The 25,015-nt window shown below is 40.8% G+C and overlaps 1 protein-coding gene and 1 long non-coding RNA gene across 2 annotated transcripts in view; one reads left to right on the top strand and one right to left on the bottom strand.

The window, feature by feature from the left end:
- SMC6 (structural maintenance of chromosomes 6) overlaps positions 1-24,921 on the bottom strand; it is a 37,273-nt gene extending 12,352 nt beyond the window's left edge. The window contains exons 1-19 of the mRNA XM_081906055.1: positions 24,639-24,921; positions 19,993-20,200; positions 18,582-18,699; positions 17,148-17,253; positions 16,071-16,207; positions 14,171-14,232; positions 13,506-13,586; positions 12,722-12,823; positions 11,713-11,832; positions 11,530-11,628; positions 10,293-10,439; positions 9,893-9,981; positions 8,113-8,283; positions 6,731-6,909; positions 5,203-5,404; positions 4,175-4,289; positions 2,814-2,974; positions 2,585-2,720; positions 1,389-1,469 (exon numbers count right to left, since the gene is read on the bottom strand). Coding sequence (XP_081762181.1) covers positions 1,389-1,469; positions 2,585-2,720; positions 2,814-2,974; positions 4,175-4,289; positions 5,203-5,404; positions 6,731-6,909; positions 8,113-8,283; positions 9,893-9,981; positions 10,293-10,439; positions 11,530-11,628; positions 11,713-11,832; positions 12,722-12,823; positions 13,506-13,586; positions 14,171-14,232; positions 16,071-16,207; positions 17,148-17,253; positions 18,582-18,699; positions 19,993-20,133 — 2,247 coding nt within the window. The 5' untranslated portion in view covers positions 20,134-20,200; positions 24,639-24,921. The remainder of the gene's footprint in view (positions 1-1,388; positions 1,470-2,584; positions 2,721-2,813; positions 2,975-4,174; positions 4,290-5,202; positions 5,405-6,730; positions 6,910-8,112; positions 8,284-9,892; positions 9,982-10,292; positions 10,440-11,529; positions 11,629-11,712; positions 11,833-12,721; positions 12,824-13,505; positions 13,587-14,170; positions 14,233-16,070; positions 16,208-17,147; positions 17,254-18,581; positions 18,700-19,992; positions 20,201-24,638) is intronic.
- Positions 1-25,015, top strand: part of LOC309367376 — a 57,390-nt gene that overhangs the window by 3,591 nt on the left and 28,784 nt on the right. The window lies entirely within an intron of this gene.

Below are 25,015 nucleotides of genomic sequence, written 5' to 3'. Positions count from 1 at the left end.
GAATTATAAATACTTTAAATTAACCCATTTCTTGCTCATCTTAAAAAAAAAGAAGAAATAAGTTGAATCCTTAGAATTCTTATTTATCTGGAAGCAAAGGCCTTGAAAAAATCTAATATGGGATCGAATTGGCCAAAATACTATTTTCAAGTAAGAGAGGCCTATAATTACTATTTTCAAGTAAGAGAGGCCTATAATTCAGACAGGAAAAATGGCTTCCAGGTGGAAAAATCAAAGTTGGAAACAGAATTGCTAGAACCCAGTGCTAAGATATTGTCGAGAATGTATAATCTGCTGTTGAAATGGAATACTGAGGATGAAACGGTCAAATCTGCTATGATAAAATGGGCACAAGATATTGGTCATAACATTATGTTTGCTGACTGGGAACGGTTGTGGACCACCGGTATGAAATTTACGGCATGTAATGCCTTAAGAGAAAATATTATGAAAATGATTTATAGGTGGTACATGACCCCAGTCAAGCTTGCAAAAATCTACCACTTGCCCGATAATAAATGTTGGAAATGTAAAGAAACTGAAGGAACATTCTTTCACCTTTGGTGGACATGCCCAAGGATTAAGGCGTACTGGGAAATGATATATAATGAACTGAAAAAGGGTTTTAGGTATACCTTCTTGAAGAAACCAGAGGCCTTTCTCCTGGGTATGGTCAGCCAATTGGTGTCAAAGAAGGACAGAATATTTTTTATGTATGCTACAGCAGCAGCAAGAATACTCATTGCAAAGCACTGGAAGATGCAAGATCTACCCACCTTGGAAGAATGGCAGATGCAAGTAATAGACTATATGGAACTGCAAGAAATGACCAGCAGAATCCGAGATCAAGGAGAAGAGCAGGTGGAAGAGGACTGGAAGAAGTTTAAAGTCTATCTACAAAAACATTGTAAAATTTACGAATGCTGAGGGCATTAAAAATGAAATGAAGGGGTTCTAGTGATTAAGATAAATAAGAGTATAAAGGGAGGGATAAAGGATGAAAATGAATAATGAATGATCTTGCTGAACTAATTTCTAAAGTGGAATACAAGAAAGGAAGGTGGGTGGAAGTAAGGAAAATAAGGTTTTGAAGGTTATTAATTTGAAAGAGAGTTTTCTTTTATTATTATGTTAAATTTTTTTATTTTTTTTTCCCTTTTTTCTGTTTTTTTCTGTTTGTATTTCTGATGTTTGTTGTTTGTTGTTTATGTGATTTTTGTTGATTTCTGTTGGTTGTTAACTTTTTGTAAAACTTAATAAAAATTATTCACAAAAAAAATAGAATTCTTATTGATCAGTACAACAAAAAATGCTCTCTGCCACTAGCACAAACACCTCTATGATATAGAAATAAGTACTTAGAAAGGTAGAAAGTGAGCAATTCTTACTAATGTAGAGATGATAACTGACTGCTGTTCCTCCACGTTCTCAAGCTCCATAATTTTTAGCTTTATTTTATTCACTTTTATCTGCAATGACAATAAAATTAAACGGTATGGGCGGAATACAGACATTTAAGCTGCAACCCAATATTCCCTTACTCCAGAGCTTGCCATCCCAGGACCCACAAAGCCCATCAATGGTACCCCCTGGCAGAAGCCCCCTCCCCCCCGATTCTGAGCTTTCATTGTTTTAAAAAATGTTAAGTCTCTAGTCAGTCCAAGAAAAAGTTATGAAGCAAAATGTGCAGGTAACCTCTAGGAGGCATTATACCGGCTATGCACTGCACAGCAGTTCCAGCAGTTGGAAGGGCCCACCCGCTTCTACTTTAACTAGCTGAAATCCAATCCGATTTCACTCGCTACCCCCAAGTAAACGACTTCACAAACATGAGCAGAAAAGCAATTTAACAGCTACAAAATATTTAAGAGGCATAGATCACTCATGCCGAAGGTGAGCACTTGTAAAATTTTGTAGAGCACCCAGCGGATGTTTGCTGAACCCAAGGGTTCTTTTGAACCCTGAAGACACAGCCCTAAATACTGTTTAAAAGCCCATTGCCAATTAAAATTTACAAAAGCATTTGTTTTCCCTATACTGGTGTGCCACGCAATGCTAGGTATTTCGCAACGGCAGCACACTTTTGAAACAATGCTTTTGAAACAATGAATGCCATGAAATTAGGAAAAACAAGGATTACTCATACAGTGGTGCCCCACAAGACGAACGCCTCGCAAGACGAAAAACCCGCTAGACGAAAGGATTTTCTGTTTTGGAGGCGCTTCGCAAAACGAATTTCCCTATGGGGTTGCTTCGCAAGACGAAAAAATCTTGCGTCCCCCCCGTGGGTTTTTTTTCACTTTTTTCGCCCTTTTCTTAAGCCGCTAAGCCGCTTATCAGCTGTTCCGCTGATAAGCCGCTTAACAGCTGATCGCTGGAAGCCGCTTGACAGCTGTAGCGCTAATCCGCTGTCAATGGGCTTGCTTCGCAAGACGAAAAAACCGCTAGAGGAAGAGAATCGCGGAACGAATTCTTTTCGTCTAGCGAGGCACCACTGTATTCTAAAAAGCTCCTGCATGTCAACATCAAACAACAATTAAGAATAATTATCCAATACGGGAGCTTCTTCCTACGTATCTCTTACTTTTAATTGTTCTTGGTCCCAACGATGAGTTTTAAGGAAATTTTCATTTTCTCTTATATAAATCTCAGTAGAATGTATATGTTGTTGAATTACTGACAGATGGGTGTTTTTGTTTCCAACTTCTTTCTCCAAGTGACTTAAAGAAACAAAGTATTGTTAACAAATGTACACAGAATTTCTAAAACAACAGAGCACAAGAATTGAAAGCTGGTAAGTAACTGATGCTCACCTTATGTCTGCCTCCACATCTTTGCTGAGGATGCGGGCCCTTTCATATTCACAAGAATAATACCGTCTTGAGAACACCTGATCACCATCACGAGTGAAAGCTTCTCTACAATTTTTCGGAAGATTGTTTTGACGCATAATTCTACGAGCCTCCTCATTACTCTAGGGGGGAAAACATGGATAACAAAAACTTTCTCCTCTGAGACTGGAGTATTCAGAGCGGAGTAAAAAGGAACTTGATGTCTCAACTTTTAAATATACTAATTAATTAATGTGACCATTAAGCTACTTCCTGTCAGTCACAGAGCAACTGTCCTTTAAAATATCCAGTGGGCAACTATAACACACACTGGAGTGCTGTCTTGTCCGCATGCATCTTTAGGGGATGTGACATATTTCCCAGCAGAATTTTCCCTCTCTCAGAATCATGGATATTTCTTCCCTGCAGAGAGAGAACAGTGGGGCTACTACAGTCTACCTGCCTTAAATAAAATCAGCTGCCAATCTCTCTTGAAACTGTAGACAGAAACCAACGAGCTTTCCCCATGCACTGCAATAATCTCACATCTTGTTAAATTCCACTCTCTCTAACATAACCAGCAAGTCAATTTGAGAAACACCTGGCATTTAAAATTATTTCTTTGTTACATGTGATATAGAAATAGCATGCAGTGAATGGTCTAAGTGAGTGGTTTTCAACCAGTGTGCCGTGGCACCCTTGGGTGCCTTGAACGATGGTCAGGGGTGCTGCAGGCAACACTGGCCTCTATCCCTCTTTCCTTCCCTCCCTCCTCTGATGTCCTCTCATGTCTCTGCCTCCCAATGGCTTCCACAACTGTTTGTTGCAGCAGCCCTAGCTACAAACTCTGCAGGTGAATGGTGCCTCTGGGGCTGGTCAGGGGGTGCTGGTTGCCGGAGCTGAGGTGGCCTCAGAGTAAGCAAGCAAGCAAGCAAGCCAGGGAGTGCAGCTCTTGCTGTTGGGATTGGACAGAAAGTCCTAGGCCCCTGTGGGGCAGTGTGAGGAGTCACCTCCCTTTGGGCCAGGGGGGCAGCTCAGAGATCAGGGGCGGCAGCAGTGGCAGCGGCTGCCCAGAGGACTACTAAGTAGACAGGAGAGGGAACACTCCACAAGGGAGGGTGTTTGAGAAAGCGTGAGACTGCCGGGTCTGCAGACAAGGGGTGACATAGCTGGGCTCCTGAGCCCCACAAGGGTGCCACAGAAAGAATGTAGTTGGTCAAGGGAGCTGTGGACTCAAAAAGGTTGAAAATCTTTGGTCCAAGGTAATACAGAATTATCTGAACTGTTATAGAAACATCAAGTAAGGCTTTCTATGCACTAGAGGTATGAGAATGAAATCTTACTTTGATTAACAGGACTGTTTCTACACGCCGCATGTCAATTAAGCAATTGGCTATTACTGCATTATCGATGTCTAACGCGGCCAAGACTGACGGGAATTCAGGATGAACAACAGCACTATTACACAAAAAAAAGGACAGTAGCATTTGTATTTTATTTTATGTTCTTACAATGCAGTCACTTCACTTGCAGTCTTACAAAAGATGGCATATAGAGCATTTCAGTTACATTTTCAGAAGCATAAATATATTGACCATATTTGGAAAATCTATCTAAAATGATGTGTGTGTTGCCCCCCCCCAATGGATGAAGCCGTTCTATTTGCAAAGGGGTCTTTAAATCAGTGCAGAACTCTGGAAACCTTTGCCGATTCCTCCTGTTTTGTGCAGCCCCTCACACCACCTCCCATGCCACAGGGTGGAAAAGGGTGGGGGGAGGAACCAACAAAAATGGCTTCTCTGTCTTTCATTAGCAGAAACTTCACTTGGCTCAAATGTCCTTCCATTAACAGAAGCGCACCACTGCATACAGCAAGATGAATTCTAACTAATCAGCTCAAAGCTGTAGCAGTGTTTGGATATGTAGCAATTCAGAATGAAGTACCTGATTCCACTGCAAACCAGCATAAGCAGCCAAGTTCATTAACATTATGAATAATTTTACATAACCAATAACTAATCTTACAGCCCAAACTTATGCGTGTTTATTCCAAAATAACTTCCACTGAGTTCAGTAGGTTTAATTACTAGTAAAATACTTATGGTGTGCACCCTTAGACACTGCACTTTGATATTCTGCAAACAGGCTGCTGTCAAAGAACTGGGAAATGAAACCATTTGTACACTATCTGAAAGAAGGTACCTTGTCCCATAATATTTGTTAGAACTAAGGGTGACAATAACAAATATCTAAGTTAACATTAAGTCAATAGTTCTATCAATGACCTTCAACAGTAATGCAGCATAACTATAAACCCTTAATGAAAATTCAAAATTCCAGTTTACACAGACCAAGTGTCAGATACACTCACCTTTGGCTTACATCATAAACCTTATTTTGGAAAGAACTAACAACGATTTGAGGACGAGAAGCAGGTTCACAGAATCTGGACATTAACATCTGTAAAGTTCGTTCATCTTTATGATTATCACAGCAAAATCCCCAGATCAAGCCTTTTAAACATGCCTCAATAGCCAGGGCAAAATCAGGATCTTTCAGATGAATAAAAGCACCTGAATGCAAGAAGAAAGCCTCAGCATTGTATGTAATGTCAACATTAAACCATCTGAACGCCGCAGCCTGAAGTTCTCACCCCCTCTTCTGTGAAAATGCCATAGTAATATAAAAGGTAGCTTGGAGGTAACTCCATTTTCAGAAGTTCACCACACTAGACATCAAATCAATTTAAATGCTCATTAATGGGGGGTTTAGTAGCAACTGCAGGAGTTTTGGAGCTCCACGTCCAAAACTAATAGCAGCTTATGTGGGGAGGGGGAATCAGGGAGGGAGGGGGAGAGAGATTGAATGTGCATATGCAATGGCTGTTTAAAATGTAATGAATGTGCGGTTTACATACCTGCAAGCAATTAATGTCAAATTTAGTTTGGGCCTGTGACTATGTTTCTACCATGCAGGGGATTTAAATCCTTTGAAACCAACAGTAGAGACAATACTTATCTTGGCCTATGAATGGCACAGTTTAATTTTTGAATTTTTTTTATAAAAATACCTCAAAACTTCAATACACTTTCCAAATATTTTTTCCCCTCATCCTTGCTTTTTCCATTTTTTATTCAGTGTAAAGTTCTTGCCTTTCTATAGAACGCAACGAATATAAAAAAAAGGTTTGAACTTTTATTCTAAAAGCAACTTCCCAGAAGATTATTCCACTAAAATGGATGCAAATCCACAAGCTATAACCTCCTGGCAAGGCTGAAACCACTTTACAATGAAGCAAAGGTGGCCAGCCACTCCTAAGAACGCAAGTGCGGCCCTGTTAAATAAGACCAAAGGCCTACCTAGTACAAAATCTTTTTTTCACAGTGGCCCAAAACAAAACAAGAGTAAGTATTCCCAATACTGAAGCACGCAAAAAAACCACAACAAAGTCATGGTAGTCTGTTTTTAAAATGCAAATCCTCAATATATGCACGCTACTTGGTGGTCAGTAAACTACTTATAGACCAACTATGGACTGCTTGTACATTAACTTGCAGATTAACTGCAATGTGTAAAACTGGGGATGGGGGCAGGGGTATGCAGGTGATTCGTGCAAATATCTGAAGAGGGTTATAAAAGCACAGCTAAGACTGTGAAATAGTTGGGGAATAGGAATTTAAGAGTCTCCCACTGTCACTATTTTTCTCAAGACCTAAAGAAAATTACTTCCTTATTCATCCTGGTGAAGAAGAACACAGCCATGGACGTACATCAAGAAATCACAAAGTTTACTATTTCTATTTCAGGATCAAATCTGAGAACCATTAAAATTGCGATGCAGTATCCATAGTCTACTTTTCAATGTTTAAAAATTATTTACAAGGAGAATTATAAATTACCTACGGGTCCTAATGGTTTGTATTTAAACTGCCCCTGCTGGTGAGCCTCTTCAATTGCTTTACAGAGCTTTGGCATATAGTGTCCAAACCTTTTCAGTTGATCTGTTTTACTCTCCTTTAACTCTTTTAGCTGTCGTTGCTGAGAATCCAATATTTGCTTCAGTTCCAATTCTTCCTTTCTAAAACAACAAAGAAGCTACTGAAATAGCATGCATTATTATTAAGGCCTAGTCCATTTTATAGAAACAGGTAGCTTTTGCACACCACCTGATTGCTTATAAGGTACAATTGCTTTAGCAGGGCTTCCAAGTCAATCATTAATTCACTTTATTTGTATGTCACTTTTCCACACACAAAAACAAGCTCAAAGTGACTTGTAACAGGGTTGCATTTCAAACAAACACTACTAAACAATTTCATAGTAACATAGCAAAACAAAAATAGAACATACAAACAAGCACATTTGAATACTATTAATATACAGTCATACCTTCCCGAATGGCTTTGATTTGTTGTCAAACAAATCGGCTTCTGAAAGCTGCAAACCCGGAAGTAAGTGTTCCGGTTTGCGAATGTTTTTCGGAAGCTGAATGTCCAACGCAGCTTCCCGTTTGAGTGCAGGAAGCTCCTGCAGCCAATCGGAAGCCGCACCTTAGTTTTTGAACAGTTTTGGGAGTCAAATGGACTCCCAGAACGGATTAAGTTCGAGAACCAAGGTTTCACTGTAACAAGATTAAGTAACCAACATGCCACATCCAATGACCAAAATAAGGGAGCTTCATTTCTGTATGTTTAGCCTGAAAAGGAAGCAACTGAGAGGAAACAGCCATCTTCAAATATCTAAAAGGGCTGTCACATGGAAGATGGAGCAAGTTTGTTTTCTCCTGCTCTTGACAGTAGGTCCCAAACCAATGGCTTCAATTTACAAGAAAGAAGATTCCAAATAATCATCAGGAAGCTGTTTGCAAAACTGCAAGCCATTTGTATTTAATAACACATTCTCCAAATTGGTACCTTGGGTGCCCTTCTCCAGAGGAAGCTTATAAAATAACTGCTTTTATTGTTTTTCTTTTTTTAAAAAAAGATGTGTTTGTTTGCAAAGTGGGATGTCAGATGTCTTTACCAAAAAGGCAATCACCTCTACCCCTTGAAGAAAAACAACAGGGAACTGAAACTGAAACGATCCCTTGTCCCTTCCCAAAACTAACCAAGAAAGAGTTGAACATACATCCTTCTTCTCAGACAAATATGCCCGGCAGGAGAGAGCTGAATGAAGGTGCTAGCTGTGGTCCACAGAGCAAGAAAAATAAATGCTCAGAAGCCCAACTTATAGAACAAAATACAAATCAAGTAATAACCGCAGTTACATCTCATAAACTTACTTAAGCCTCGCAGCCTCTTCCTTGTATGTTTTTATAGCCTCTTGAAACTGCTTTATTTGGTTATCATTTGATTCTTCTTGATCAAGAAGTGTCCTTAACTGCTCTTCCTTAGCTGCTCGTTCAATTCTTGCTTGTTTTTCCAACGTTTCAGGCTCCGAAATTTGTTCAGCACTGCAACATCATGCAAACCAAACAGTATTATATTAAAGAGCTGCTCTGGAGGAATACTTTTGTGACATACACCTTTCCTTTGGGGAAGCTTTTATGCATGCAGCATTTGAGTTTAATCAAAACTGGCTAGCCACAGTTTCACACTTGCATTTTAAAATAAACATGAATACAGATTCTAAATCCCACAAAGACTTATGTTATTTACCATTCTCTGAACAAAAGGCAGCAGCATGTACTTTTCTACCTGCTTTTAGCAAAGCAGGTAGATTAATTTTATAATTATTATTTATACATCACTCTTTGCATCTTAGAGACATCTTTCTGCCTGCAAGGAATATACACTCTAAATAGAAAATGGGGAAAACAGAGAGAGGAAACAGGGCAAGGAGGATAAAGTGGGCAGATTTATATCTGATAAAGTCTACCACCAAAGGTTTCAGAGTACACTTAGCTGTCATACAAAATGACACATCCTCTTATGGATCAGCAAACGATGAACAAGTAGAAGAGACAGAAAATTATCACAAAGGAGGGAAGTAAGCAGCTAGCCCCCACACTGATCTTTATTAGAGATCAGTGCTATTTAAGATGCTTATACATTTATCTAGATTCCAGCGGAGTAACCAAATTTTAAAGATCTTTACAACCCAAGCAACAAAGGGCTCCAAAAGGGTATTTCCAAAGTGACTGAATGGGCAACAAAATAGCAAATGAGACTGTGTAAATAAAAGTAAGGTGCTGTTCATGGGGGGGGACCCTAGCTTCACATCTATGCTGATGGATCTGAGCAACTGAGAACTTGTGGTTCTGGTGGGTAGTCCAGTAGCAGTTGTAAAATAATAATAATATGAATAATAATAATAAAGGGCTTCTCTGGGAGATTTGTCCAATTGACAAATCATAGTTCCATTATACACACAGTGTTGCAGCATTTGGAATAATGCTAAAGTACTAGTTACTCAATATCAAAAAGGGTATTTTAAATCCAGAAAAGGAAAACCAAAATGGTCAAGTGATTGTGGCACTTCTAAAAAGAAAAGCTAGCATCTCCAACTTTTTAATTCATAAAAAAGTTAAGTGAGGGGGGTCCTCATAAAGGTTTTCTTTTTTCTTTAATGAAGCAAGGATGCAAAAAGCATTTAAGGAGGAGTTTCTGCATGATGCAGAAGTGGCAATAAGGCTTCTGACAAAAAATAATTATCTGAAGATGGACATTAATGATTTTGAAGTAGTTTCTAAAATAGAAGAGAAGACAGCCAGATAGAAGACTGGAGTAGTCAAAGTGTGAGATAACCAGAGCGCAGTTTTATAAGTAATAAGTAGTTTAATAAACTTAATATAATTAAGTTTAATAAGCGGATATATACTCAAGAGATAAAAAAGGTTGCTTATAATAAATTTCAATTCTCTGTTTTCAACTTGGTCAGTCTTATTTAAACATAAAGTGAACTTTTAGGAAATTATCGTTAACATAGAGATGTTTCAACTTCTTGTTTGTCATTACATGTTTCTTACAGAGAAATATGTATATATAGTGGTTTTGGGTAACAAAATGCCAGTTTACTCACTTCTCTTTTTGATACAACATATTTAGAAAATGAAACATTACCTGGTCTTCAGTTCCTCAATTTTTTTGCAAAGCTGTTCATGGTCTTTCACCAAGCGTTTCAATTCATTTTGAGACCGATTATATGCAGCCTTAAACAAGGAAAGCAAAACTCTGGTGAACAACTGAGTGGAAGAAACTTACAGCAGAGATTGTCAAAAATATTATAGCTGAAGAGCAACTTCAATCTGTTATTTCTTCTGCCTTTTTTGAAATTATACTCATTTGACCCATTACTCTGCTTTCATGCCTTTTACAATTCAAGACACTCAACTCTGCTGATAAAAAAATCTGTGTGTCTGATTTCAGTGCAGATCTGCACAAAATACTAAAGTATGCCTAGACCATTAGTGTGTGGCAAATTCTTACAGAACTTCTAAGTCTGAACTTTACATCCACAAACCTCTGCATCATTCTTTGCTCTTCTTTTAGATAGAACGTCTGCTTTCAAAGCAGCACATGATGGTTCTAATGCCTGAGCTTCTTCCGTTATCTTCTCTAGCTTGTCTTGCATAGTTCTGTGTTTTCCTTCTGCATCTTTTACCTTAGTCTGAAAAGACAAAACAATCAGAAATCTCATTATACCAGGGAAATTAGGTGAATGTGCAGAGACCAATCTAAAGGAAGTTGAGACAAATCAGCCATGACTTGGAACGGGAGAAAGGGTCAGCAGTTTGCAGATGAAGTATGATCACCTTTTACTTTCCAGACAACACTTCATTCTGAATTTCATTAACATAATGTCAGGCCTCTGGTTTTAACTAGGAACCTTACAGCTGAGCCTAGGACAAACTGATGGGCAGCCTAGCACTGTGAGTACTTCAATCTTGGAGTCCTCTTCTGACACAAAGGAGGGCCAGGGTATCCATCCCAGCCCCCTTGGGGAAGATGAAGCCCCTGGCAAAAATACCAGGAAGATGTTCTTGCCCTCTTCTGATCAACTAAGCAGCATCGTATTCAAGCTACACTTTAGGTTCTGGCCAGGGATGGCAGCCAACCAGAGGTGGTTTGGGTAGACCTATCGATGGCTTTGGCCTGGCCGCGGTATCCCCTCTTGACCAAATGGTTGTCTCAACTTGGCTTCATTAAAGGACACGTGTCAACAAAAAAATCAGCTCGATGGCAAATATTACAGGGCAGTAATAGGAACACTGAATTATTTTCTACAAAATATTTGTTGATCATTTATTAGATTATATACAAAGCCGATCAAAGCTAACACGTAACTCAAAGTAACTCAAAACTGAGATATTTGCTTCTCCAGTCTTTTAAATGCAATTTACGTATATGAGAAAGCTCACAAGTAGCACACATTTAATTAGATGGCCAAATAGCTCATGCAAGGGCATTCATGTGGACCTGTACCAAAGCATCTGTTCTTTCTTCTTGTGATCCTTACATGAAGGCTAAGGCTTTGATGAGAAGTGACAATAAAGCAGATTGTTTAACAGATCTGACATTTTGTGATGTAGTCTCAGAAGACACCAGTCACACTAACCTATTTTTTAAAGTGTACAGGTAAGATTTTAAAACTGGCTATGTTATTCTCACCAAGTCATTAAAGAAACAAAAACAATGCTTCACTTGAACAAGGGAATCAAAGCAATTCAAGTCAGTATTTGCAATAAATGCATATATACCTGCCATTCTTTCACTTTCTCAACAAATTTTCCAGTTCTTGCTTCTAGAGCACCAATATCATCTCTGAGTGTTTCAACTTCATTTTCAGTGTCTCTCACCTAAAATGTAAGATTAATGTAAGCATCACACAATAAATATCACACAATTTAAACCCATATATAGGTACTGAAACAACAAATTACCATTGCCCAAGCTATTTGGTGCTGTAACTTCTTCAGTTCATTCTGCATTTCACTCACAAAAGCAATACTTTTGTAACGCTCCTCCTTCTCCAAATAACGCTTCCGAAGTTCTTCAAGATACTAAGGGGAGACACAAAATGTTGTTGGAGATGACAGCAGTACGGATACTAGGACCATTTCTTAGTGCTTACTAGGGACAGAAGAAACCCAGAGGAGCTGTCTAGGAAGCTCAGTATCAGATTATGTATGTTACTAAATGTTTTACTGCATCTGTGCATTGTTTCTTTAAGTTGCAGTTGTGTTTTTACACAATCATTTGTATGAGATTCTGTTGTAATTGCTTTTGCTTGTTTGCAAATCTTTAACATAATAGTATATATTTTTTAAAAGTGTTTTATATATTTTTTAATAGTATATATATTTTTAAAAGTGACTATGGTGCTTCATGAAGCATAAATCAGTGTTAGGAATTTATTTTGTAGGACTAAAAGGTAAAGATAAAGGACCCCTGACAGTTAAGTCCAGTTGCAGATGATTCTAGGGTTGTGGCGCTCATCTCGCTTTACAGGCTGAGGGAGCCGGCATTTGCCTGCAGACAGTTTTTCTGGGTCATGTGGCCAGCATGACTAAGCCACTTCTGGTGCAACAGAACACCGAAACCAGAGTAATGCACGGAAACGCCGTTTACCTTCCCGGCGGAGCAGTACCTACTTATTTACTTGCACTTTTTTTGGCATGCTTTCAAACTGCTAGGTTGACAGGAGATGGGACTGAGCAACGGAAGGTCGCCCTGTCACGGGGATTCAGACCGCCTACCTTCTGATCGGCATGCCCAAGAGGCTCAATGATTTAGACCATAGCACCACCCTTGTCCCTTCTTTTTATAGGGCTACTGGTCTTATTTTAGCACTTCTCAGTGAACCTAGAACCAATATGAAAGGCTGGGGGAGGTGGAGTTTCACAGTCCAGTATGTGGGCCTGGGAAACATAACATTACTGTTTATAATACCTTTGCTCCTTGTTCAATCTGATCATGAGTTCTTGCTTTGGTTTCCATAATGTATGCATAATCTTCTTTCATCTGCTCCAACTGTGTTGCCTTCATAAAGAACTAATGCAAGAAAACACAAGTTCGTGTTCTATAACTGACTTTCTAAAAGACTAAGAATTATGAATGCAGTCCATTTATACTTACACATTTCATTAAAGCCCTAGTTACCCGCTCCACCCATCTCACTCAACATGTGCACGATAAGAAGATAAAGAAGCAGCACTATGGCTATCCACTGAATGTAAATTTTGTGCATGTTTCCAATATACTCATCAAGCCCTTCAAGCTGCTCAAGATCTGAATAAGAAGAGCACACATAGACTTTCCATTCCTTAGAGTGGTGTGCTGTGCTTCTCAAAACAAGGAAGAGTCATGTCCAATGGATTTGTTGGTATCTGTTTGTCTCAAGAAACAATGGAGTGTGCTTCCAAGGGTGAAGTCATTAGCAGCACTGAAGTGACCTCCTTGGGGCACAAGCCTAGGCAGTGCGAATGGGGGTATTGGGCTGCCCAGACAACAAGGCCCCCCTCCCTCGGCTGCGCTGATGTGGTCCAAAGGAAAACAGAGCACTATATTTGGAACCAGCTGGGCATACTGACAGCTTCTAGGAGGGTGGGGACCAAAGGTGGACAAACTACCCCAGAAGAAGCACAAAATGTCCCCAAGAGGTACTACCCCTCTACTAACACCCCATACACTCCCCGATGGATTACTGACAACATCATATGGTAGTTTTGTTTACCTTGTATTTGTCACCTTCATTTTTAGATTGCAAGAACTGTTTGCTCATTTCCTGAGTGAGTATAGATACAGGATTATCCACCTGCAACAACAAAAGTCACTTACTATTTTGTTTATCTTTGGCAAGTAGTCAATATTTAAGTAAGCAGTCACTTGAAATTCAGAAATTCTCTTCAGCATCCATTGCAAGACAAGATAAATTATTATTATGGTTGTAACAGTATCTCAAGCGTAACGGCTTTCAATTAGCTACATAAAAGTTCATGAAGATTTTCCTTTACGGCACCTTTACTATTTTAAGAATTTGAGAAGTCACAAACGGCTCACAGAAACAGGATGTCAGAAGAGCTTTAACGGGCAAGTTTGTTTTTAAAATGCAAATGCAACTTCCACATAACCATTGGCCACAATCCAGAGAACTACACTGCAAACAGTATGCCCAGAAGAACCTTTTGACAATACACTCAGTCACTACCACCCAAAACCAGTTTCTCGTGACACACGAAAAGTTGCTATACGAGTTTGAGCATAGGGGCTTCAATTCAAGGAGGGGAGGAATCATAAGCTGCAGTAACTGGCTACACACCCTTAAGCAAAGAGCATTAAAACAATTTTTTAAAATCATCTATTAGGTGTATATATAGAAGTAAACAAATTTAGACTTACCTGGATATTAAAGTGATCTAGGATGGCAGTAAGTTCCTCCTTCTTGGATGAAATTATGGCACCTGAATATAAAAGTGAGAATAAACCACAATGAGATTTTAAAAATTACTACATAACACCAATTAAATTATACCTTTGGTGTAGAACAGAATTTTGGTGCTTAGAATGAACACTTATTTAAATTTATTGCATTTTTATATGCCCTCAATTCCCCCTAAAAATGTCCAGGATGTTGCTTTGTCTTGGTGCCCAAATGGACTATGATCCCTCCTACTGCTCAGACCGCAGGAACCGTGTGAGCAGATTTCCCCCCCTGGAGACCTCTACTCCTACTGTTTCCTTAGTTCTGTTCTGTGGCTGGCCGTTTACAAAACTCCTTAGTAATTGGGAGGGGAGAACATCAGCAGGACCAAAATCTGAACAAAGGAGGAAAAAGAAAAAGCCAGCATAGTCTGGGCCTATGCAAAGCTGAATGTTCAAGAAATACATCTCTAGGAGATGGGTGTGTAGGGGTGGGGGGTGGGGGTGTGTGCAAAATACTTCGGCAGTTCAGGTTTCGTGAGGCACAACCAGGCCATACCACTGAGGTTGGAGGGCAAATCAACTCTCTGGCCGTGGCTACAGCCAGGACAACTAATGTACCGTGGAAAGCACTGCTGCTTTTTTATGAACTTGTACTGTAATAGTAGAGGAAGGGCCAGAGGAGTTTGCTCTGCAGCTACTGCCAAGGCTTTCTCCTGTTGCTTTATCACATGTTTATGTTTAGCAAGGCAGTGGATTTATAAACTTTCCCCTTCCTCTGTGAAGTCATAACAAAGGGGGGGGGGTAGGGCATGGCACCAGAGGGAGACATGCATAGCAAGAAGAGTGGGACACAGGTGACTTGGAGGAGGAACAAAATTGAAATGCCTTTTTTATTTAAACAACAGCAAAAGTGCATGATAGGAGAGAGAACAAAGAAGAAGACTCGCACCAAGGATGCCAATCTGACAAAAAGAAGAGAAACAATCCTGAATTTTCCTAATCTGCCCCTTTAAAAAAATTGTTTGAGCTTCCCTGTGTACAATTTAGATTAAAACTGATGTAATACTAATGATTAGGCTGGGGAATGCAGATGGACTAGTAACATCGTCAGGGAAGCCTGAGGACTGAAAAACCAGGCCAATCCTTCTGACTTACTATTATGTCTACAATGCCATGGTAAAGTAAAGGGACCCCTGACCATTAGGTCCAGTCATGACTGACTCTGGGGTTGTGGTGCTCATCTCGTTTTATTGGCCGAGGGAGCCAGCGTACAGCTTCCGTGTCATGTGACCAGAGTGACTAAGCCGCTTCTGGCGAACCAGAGCAGCACACGGAAACGCCGTTTACCTTCCCGCTGGACCGGTACCTATTTATCTACTTGCACTTTGACGTGCTTTCGAACTGCTAGGTTGGCAGGAGTTGGGACTGAGCAACGGGAGCTAACCCTGTCGCGGGGATTCAAACGGGTAGACACGCATATAATGCAGACACAATCCTATCATTACTCTTGTTAATAAGCCAAAGCAGTTCAACAAAAAAAAAATGAGCAGTACAAGGTATCTGCATGCTCATGTTACACCAACATTTACAAGGATTCAGGAGGCCCACAACTTATGTGGGGGTTACGTTCCAGGGATCGTGCCTAAAATTGCAGTCAATAGGTTCAATGTCAGGTAGGATTGTCAATGTCATTTTTCCCAGAACCCCACCCCCTTTTTCATTTTGTTCAAAAAAATGCCATGCAGGTAAGCCTGAATGCATGCAAGTTAAATGCACACAAGCTGTGGGCTTACTGTATTTAAGAAAGAAGGCAGCACAACTCACGTTTCTTCTAAAAATAGAGCTTCTTTGAATACTTCATAAAAATTAAAAGTACCTGTGCTGCTTTTCAGTTTGTAATTACGATGTCCTTCCAAGTTTATGCGTTGACTGATGGTGATAGAGTCACCATACTGCTGTGGTTTAAACGCATCTTCACCTCGGTTTCGCAGCGTTATTGAAACATCTGCAGAACTGAAGACAAAAAATGAGCTGATTTTAATTAACATGTAAATTCAAGAAATTATCTTTTTAACCAAGTTCAAGGTGTTGCCAGTAGCATATAAAGCCCTTAACAACTTGCAACCAGGTCACCTATGAGATTGCCTTACCCAACATGTGCCCACTAGACTGCTTCAATCGGCAGAATTGGCAATACTACAGGTGCCACATAAGACCCATTCCGCAGCTGTAAAGTGTGGCAGCAACTGCACTTTGGAACTCCCTGCCTCTTGAGATCAAGCAGGCACCTTCACTGTACGCTTTCTGGTGCCTGCTACAAACATTCTTGTTTAGACAAGCCTACCCAGGAGCTTAGAAGTTGAGGAGATTTTAATCTGTTTTAGTATTTTAACTTTTTGTATGTTTAAAAGCATGGCTGTGCATTTTTCTTGATTTTCTTGTTTTATCTTTTTTGTAAACCGCTTTGCGCTTCTTTTGCAATCATGCAGTGTATTTTATGAAATAATAAATAAGTACTCTAAGCCTTATGCCAAGGAAGATATTATTTTTAATTCACAGTACGCAACACGTTTGTAAAAATGAGCACAAATATCAGTAAACAGTGCCCAATGTTTCTAGACCAGGAGGCAGGGTAAGAAAAAAGGCATAACCTAACACTCAAGCCGTAACATCTGCAGACTGCAACAATTCCAAGATGGACTGGAGGGGTTGTACAGACTTATGATTAACCTCTCCTGGGAACTAACAAATGGCTGACACTGACCTCAAAGATTGCTGACACCTCAAATGGTTGGTGTAGGTAGCTAGCTAATATGTATTACTCTTGCAGAGATCTCACCACCTGACACTGGCCTCAAAGATTGCAGAGTATTTCTGGAGGAACAAGAAATTCTTCCCTCCATCCCTGGTACTGTTCTTACTCGTTCTGCCTTAATACTGGATTTTGACTTACCTCTGTCCATCTTTCACAAATACTTTCAAAGATGTTCCTCGATTTGTCACTGTAGCTTTTCCTCCAAGACCAACCATAAGGGCCGTTAACACAGCACTCTTCCCACCTGAATGAAGCAACATTTATTAAGCTCTTAATAGTTGACAAGCTATTTTTAAGGCAGCAAAAAATGGCTCTTATTCTTTCTTTAAAAAAAAAAAAAAGACCATTCCTCCCCTCCCCTTATTTTTCTTTTTTTAAAAAAAGACCATTCCTAAAGAAGCTACTGGGTTATAAAGCATGTGATCACATAACATAAAAACACTCCTGTGTAGAAATAACTCAATTACACTTTCTCTCATGAGAGACTAGGTCAGCTAAAGCTTCAATATTCATTTGTTTCATATTTGCTGCAGTATTGTAAAGATGTGTTGCATTACTGGGTTTTTAATGTACACTTTAATAATGTATTGCTATTAATTGCATCATATAGCTTAATTTTTATTTTTTTACAAAAGTGGCACATACATTTTATGAAATAAATACAAGAATTTTGTAACTAGCATTCTCTTAAGTGTTACACAAATATATCACAGCAAGCCATTGATGGTTCTTTCACATCTCGTAGGTCAGGAGGCCCTGAACCAATTGGAAAAGCTCAACTCAGCAGCATGAGTACATAGTGCTAATGCTTTTTTTGACGGTCACAAAGTGGGCTTTGATGATAACTCAGTGTGTCAACATTTTCACTGCAAAATTAGCAAGGTAAAGTTAGATAGAGGATTCTTATTCTGTTCAATGATTCAGTAGAAATAACTGCAAAATAATAGGTAAGATAGATTTCATTAGTGAAATTCATTTGGTTATAAGCTTTTGTGGAAAAGAGCCTAACTGACTGTATTGCCCTCTTCTGATACAGGCTCAAACCTATTTGCATGGAGAGAGGAAAAATATGAACAGTAGGGCAAAAAGACCATGTAATGCAATATAGTTTCTGATAAGCAATGATGTGAAAGAGCATGCCTGAGACCAGAGAGCTACTATCAGCTACAATGTGCAACACTGGACGTGACAGTGAAGTCTGACCTGATAAAACACAGTTTCTGTGTTCCAAAGAAACGCTTAAATACATATAAGAATAATGACAACTCATAAGAGAGGCTTTCTCTTCTTGATTTGGGGGTTTTCTTTTCCCCCTTCCCCATAATCTTCTGCTGTTCCTTCTCTCCAAGCATCTTATCTCTCATATGTATCTTAGTTATTGTTTGAGAGGTACTAAATTTGCTTCTTTATTGTTTGTAATCTTTTATATGTATTTTATCAGTGTTCTATTGTGGTTTTTGTTCAGAAAAACTGGTATATTAGAAATTGATAAATAAGAAATATGCTACAGAATGAAAGAAATGCCAATATTATAATTTTCCATATGATTTAAAATAATAAATGAAAACTTACTTCCATTATTTCCAACTATAAAATTGACATTGGGTCCAAATTTGAAGGGGCCCAGCATTGAATGGCACATGAAATTCTTCAGCTGGATACTTTCAATTATTCCAACTTCTCCTGACACCTACAGATACATTACAAAGATGTTTAAAACTGATCACCCATCTTTTGTACACAAACAGAAAGTCACAGATCATCACAACGCTTGCATATTTTTAACAATACCATGGGGTGTCTGAATAATCCTTACTAGCAGAACATTCAGCTCTCATTTGCCATTTCCCCACTTCCCCACTTGTGCTATTTAGTAGCCTAAATAGCAGATCACAAACTGTGTCAAATGAGTCTCCCTAAAAAACGTGAGAGCAATGGTAAAGCCCAAGTGCAACTAACGAAATATAAAGAGATATTTTGCCTGAAAGTATCGACTTTAGGCCCAGGGATAAGGAACTTGAGTGAGCAGGTAATAATGAACTCCTGTGCATTTTTGTCACATGCAAGGCAGTTTCAGTCAAGCCACACTTACAATAATATCTGGTGTTCCATATACAGTACAGTGGTACCTCGGGTTAAGTACTTAATTCGTTCTGGACGTCTGTTCTTAACCTGAAACTGTACTTAACCTGAAGCACCACTTTAGCTAATGGGGCCTCCTGCTGCCGCTGCTGCACAATTTCTGTTCTCAACCTGAAGCAAAGTTCTTAACTAGAGGTAACATTTCTGGGTTAGCGAAGTCTGTAACCTGAAGCGTATGTAACCCAAGGTACTACTGTACTTGAAAAACTACCTCCTTCCTTACAAATGGTCTGGGGTGCAAAGACTGACCAATGACCAGACTCAGCATAAGGCATCATTCTTAATGGTTTTGAAGAGTTCATTGCACAGAGCATACTCAACTTGCACCCTGCAAGCAGGTAGTCATACATACACTGTGCCATAGTACCCACACCCGTGCTTCTAACCTTTCATTATCTGTTTTTTTTTTACTGGGATTATTCGGTATGAAAGTTTAAATCTGTAAGATAAAAAAGGGAGAGGGTTGGCTGGCATGGCCTCCTCCTCAAAGGTACTTAACTTTTATACCCATGGCTAAGTTCCACCAACTTCTGTCGCAGAAAAGGTGAGAGTTCAACTTTTAAAGCAGGCTCTCAAGTTAATGGAAACGTAAAAGACCCCTGGAAATGGCTATAACAAAAGCTGACAACAAGCGGTAATTAAGGAGATGTAGAAATCTGGCTCCAAGCATGCAATCCCCTATTCCAGCTTTAGTACTTACTATCAGTAGATAGTACTTACCTTCTCCTAGCACAGGTGCTTAACTTACATGCCCCCCCCCCCCCGTGCTTGTCTGATCATCAATAGTTTCATTTTTCTCTCAGGCATAATATAAAACCACATTGTGGGACAAATTGCTTACCGGCTGTGAGTAGTAACCGCTGTCACTCTGTAGCTGTGACAACTCCTCTTCGTTAGGGTCATCATCAGAATCAAATGTGGCTTGCCTAGGTCTTTTTTCAGATGATGATGCTGAAAAGCTTCTCTCTTTTCTCTTTGACATATTGGCCTCTGTGCTTACAGAAATTCTTTTGGAAATATTTCATCAGAAATCTGGCAAATTTCAGGCGCTGTAATGTTGGGGAAGTGGAGGGAAAGTTAATGAAACTATATAATAAATGTTTCCTTATTTTATAGTATTCAACGTACAAGCACCCTGGCCAACAAATTAAAATGTAAGGCAAACCCACTCAGTCACCCAGACCAGCCACGCAATCGGACGGGCAAGGGCAATAGAGGGGGAAACGTACAAGCACCCTGGCACAGCCACCAAGGCAGGGGAAGAAAAAACGCACGGGGAGAGAAAATGCACAGTGCAGCGAAGAGAAGAGGGAGAAAGAAAGACGGAGCCACACTCACACTCAGACCTCGCTGGGGGCGGAGAGACCACGTGCTGGGCAAGGGAACAAGCTGCAGCTTAAGAAAGGTAACAGAAAACTGGAGAGCCCACATGCCAGGAGTGGGGGGAAATAGAAGGTTAAATGTAGGTTTTTATATGGAAAAGAGGACACAGCAAGGCAGCTTGCGAAGACTAACGCAGATTGTGAACCTGGATGCCTGGGTTTTTAAAAGCAGTAAAGCAATGAGCACACGCAAGCCTCCTAAATTTAAAAGGCAAGCCAGGAACCAAGAAGCCTCCACACACACACACGACTCCAAACCTCGTGGCTGAGCTCTTCCCTACGATGACTCGCAACGAGAAGGCGGAAAATGAGGCGGAATGGCTGGCACAGCATTAAGTTAACCTGCAAACCACGCCCCCTCCAAGCTGCCCAGTTGGGCACTTACCTGTGGACGTGGTGTGCCAGCCAGATGAGTGGGGCAGGGGGCGTAACACCCCTTGCGTGACCCAGAAATCGCATCGCGCCCACACCTCCCCTCTTGGAGGAGGAGAGGCTTTACTGTAGTTGTTAAGTTTTATTCTGTTAAGAGTATATGCCTGTTAGCCTAACCTCCCTCTACATTTTGTGGGGGTTAAATGAAAAGAACCATGTATGCCACCTTGTGCTCCTTGGAGAAAAAGGTGAAATATAAATGCAATTAACAAATAATAAAAAAGCAGATTTCATAAGCCTGCACTTTCCAGCTTTAAACCAAAGGAATTTTCCTTTGATTGCCATATTGGAGTAACTGAACATTATTTCTAAGTAAATATGCACAAAATTAGGCTGCTTGTTTTTTTTTAAAATTTATGCTTTATAATGGAGATGCCAATAATTTAAATTATCATTTTTTACCTGGCATGTGTTCTTGCACTTTTTTCTTTTGTAATGTACACTCCATGGTACTCATATTAAGGCTTTGGTTCTATTGTATCACAACTTCCTTGGCACTGAAATACGCAGTACAGTACCTTGCACTGAATATCTAGATAGGATATTTAGATACTGAATATCTACAGCCAGAGCAACATGGACAGGCAGAGTCCATGAATGCCCCACCACCTCTCTTACATGGGCCAATGAGCCAGCACTTCAGCTGCCTCGAGGAGCCTGACCATGTGAGGGTTTATCAACTAAACAGAAAATGAGCCTTGCATCCTGGTTTTGCATGAGCAAGCAAAGGCTGCTATGAGTTAAATTTTTGTTGAAAGAAAGAAATAACTATGCACTCTACACTCCGGATTTGTGTAGTTTACTCCTTATGCCTTTTCTTCTCCTGAAGATCTCCTGAAAGGCAGCAGAGCTTTAGGATATGAGTTTTCCTTCTCCTAGATGGCCAACCTTCCCAGGTTGACAACACACATCTGCCCCTCATGTCCCTCTACAACACATACAGAAACCGCCTTTCCACTGGACCCACTATTGGTCTCATCCACTCAATCTGCCAGAGCCTGTCTTTGCATGTAGGGACAGTCCGTAACTCACTGAGGGTTCGAGACCCATCAGCTACCACCCCCTGGTTTACTACCCATGTATTTTCCTAATTATACCTAAACAAGCCCTTATCAGTTTACAATGCTGGGGGGGGGGAGACGACTAATGATTAGTGCAGGAAGAACACAGGCATCATGACCAATAGACACTGGCAACCTTATCCTCTGAATTTGCCTAACCCTCTTCTTAAAAATAAATCAATTTTTATTTTCCATTTATATACTTTACAATTATTTTTGAAATTGTAACATTTTCAATTTTGACTCCCTTCCCCCCCTTTCTGCAGTTCCTTACATTTATTTTGTCTTTTCCTGCATACTTCAAGTTGCCTTAACTTACTTCTTTTATCTGTCTATTCTAAGATATACCATATATACATACACATACACATTCACACACACACACACATATACACAGTACACATAAAAATATACAAATATATATACATATGTATGTGTGTGTATATATACCGTATTTTTCGCTCTATAACACGCACCTGACCATAACACGCACGCAGTTTTTAGAGGAGGAAAACAAGAAAAAAATATTCTAAATGAAACAGTGGATGTATGATTTTTGTGGTTCATGCTGTGGCCACAGACATGTGATCTGACAGTGAGTTTGGGGTAGCCCAATACAAAAATCCTGAGGATCCATGTGGATCCGTGCTTTGTAACCACGTTTTAAGTGGGGAGGGAAGGAAAAACACTCAAGGGACAAGGAGCACATGTGGGGGGGTGTGGAGAAGGATGCTGCGAATAATGCAGGAGAGGCTCCTCTCCGGCTTTGCTCCTTTAAAACAAGCAGGCTCTGCTTCTCTGCCTCCTCCCCGGCAAGAAAACCAGGATAGTAACCACTCTGAGACAAATCAAGAAAAATTGCGACCAACACTCTCCCCCAACAAGCGCAGTGAGGTCAAAACACACACACACACATACACACACACACACAGAGAGAGAGAGAGAACTGGCCCTAAAGTCGCAGGGCGCTGGGAGAGCGCAGGGGCGCTGGGAGAGTGAATGGATGCAAGAGAAGGAGAAGGAGCCCTCAGACACACACAGACACACAGTGTCAATCCTAAAGTCGCAGGGGCGCGCAGGGGCGCTGGGAGAGTGAACGGAAAGCAAGAGAAGGAGCCCTCACACACACACAGACACACAGAGTGTCAATTCTAAAGTCACAGGGGCGCAGGGAGAGTGAAGGGGAAGCAGGAGGAGGAGAACGATAGCTCAAGCACACACACACAGCCCCTACAGTGGCTAATCCAAAATCGGACAGCAAAAAACTGCAGGCAGGGACAGAGAGCACGGGGTTGTTTTAAAGCAGCCAACGCAGCTCTGCTTCTCTCCCTCCTCCCGGCTAGGCTGGCTGAAAAGCTTTGCTGCTACTTAGCAGCTCAGTGGGGAGGAGAGAGGGACATAGAGGACGGGGTTGTTTTAAAGCAGCCAACCCCGCTCTGCTTCTTTCCCTCCTCCCCGGCTCCGCTAGCTGACAGGAGCCGCTTACACCAGCTTTGCTGTTTCAAAGCGAGCCACGGACTGCTCACGACTGCAGCAAATTCCCCCGCCATATGTAGGCATTCGCTCCATAAAACGCACAGACATTTTCCCTTACTTTCTAGGAGAAAAAAACTGCGTGTTATGGAGCGAAATTTACGGTATATATATATATATATATATATATATATATATATTTGTGTGTGTGTGTATTTATTAATTTTTATATATATATATACATATATATATATATATATATATATATATATATGCATGTATATAATTGGCAGGGACGCGGGTGACGCTGTGGGTAAAACCTCAGCGCCTAGGACTTGCCGATCGTCAGGTCAGCGGTTCAAATCCCTGCGGCAGGGTGCGCTCCCGTCTTTCGGTCCCAGTGCCTGCCAACCTAGCAGTTCGAAAGCACCCCCGGGTGCAAGTAGATAAATAGGGACCGCATACTAGCAGGAAGGTAAACGGCGTTTCCGTGTGCTGCGCTGGCTCGCCAGATGCAGCTTCGTCACGCTGGCCACGTGACTCTGAAGTGTCTGCGGACAGCGCTGGCCCCCGGCCTCTTAAGCGAGATGGGCACGCAACCCCAGAGTCGGACACAAGTGGCCCGTACGGGCAGGGGTACCTTTACCTTTTTATGTATATAATTAAAAAAAACACTGTAGGTTTTACTAATAATCCTGCCCATGTCTTAACCTGTTTCCTTTTTGGTAAATACTCAATAAACCACCTCCATTCCTTTCTGTTCTCTCGGTTTCTCATTCTTCTGGCAAGTTTCGCCATTTCCGCATACACCATTCGTTACTGTATCCTACCTTCTTTTGTCGTGGCCTTACCCCCTTTTTAAAAACATCTCAGCCTCTTCCATAGTTCTAGCTATGCCCTCTTTCTAGTCTGCCCTAGGCCTGACAATACAGTACTAGGGAGCCACTTGATCAGGGCTCCCTGTGTTATTAATGAAGCAAATGTTTCCTCTTTAATGTCTCACCCCCCCACCCCTTGCTTTTTATTGAACGTTGGGGGGGGGGTGTTTTTGTAAAGACGCTTAGCGGCAAGAAAATGAGTCCAATGAATTTCACTACTAATAATAACAATAATAATAACAATAATAAGTTAAGGCTTACCTCTTGAAACTCAAAAATTAAAGAAAGCAGGCGACCTAATTCTCTCCTTTTCCTTCTTCGCCACTCGCCTCAGGAACAGAAAGCGAAACCACGCAGCTGGCGCTTCAGCGGGAAACCGTTGAAAGGCTTCGCGCCTGCGCACGACGCCCCCGGGCGCGAGAGCGGCGAGTCCCCTCCCCGCGCCATCCAATCAGCGGCCGCCGCGCGCTGCGCGAGCGAGGACGACGCGCGTCTTTACGCTTCCTTTCTTTTTTCCCTTTTTCTTTTTTGTCTCTCCCAACGGCAAAGCCCCGCGTCGAGTGGCCTTAGGGCGCACGCGCTGTTCTGGCAAGGAGAAAGGAAAGAGGGTAAGTGTCAAGCTCTTCCTTCCTGTAGTC

This window comes from Podarcis melisellensis, assembly GCF_964234715.1.
Source record: "Podarcis melisellensis genome assembly, chromosome: 3".
In the NCBI taxonomy this organism is placed as follows: domain Eukaryota; kingdom Metazoa; phylum Chordata; class Lepidosauria; order Squamata; family Lacertidae; genus Podarcis; species Podarcis melisellensis.
Note: the sequence above shows the minus strand (reverse complement) of the source record. Positions and strands in the feature narration are given on the sequence as shown.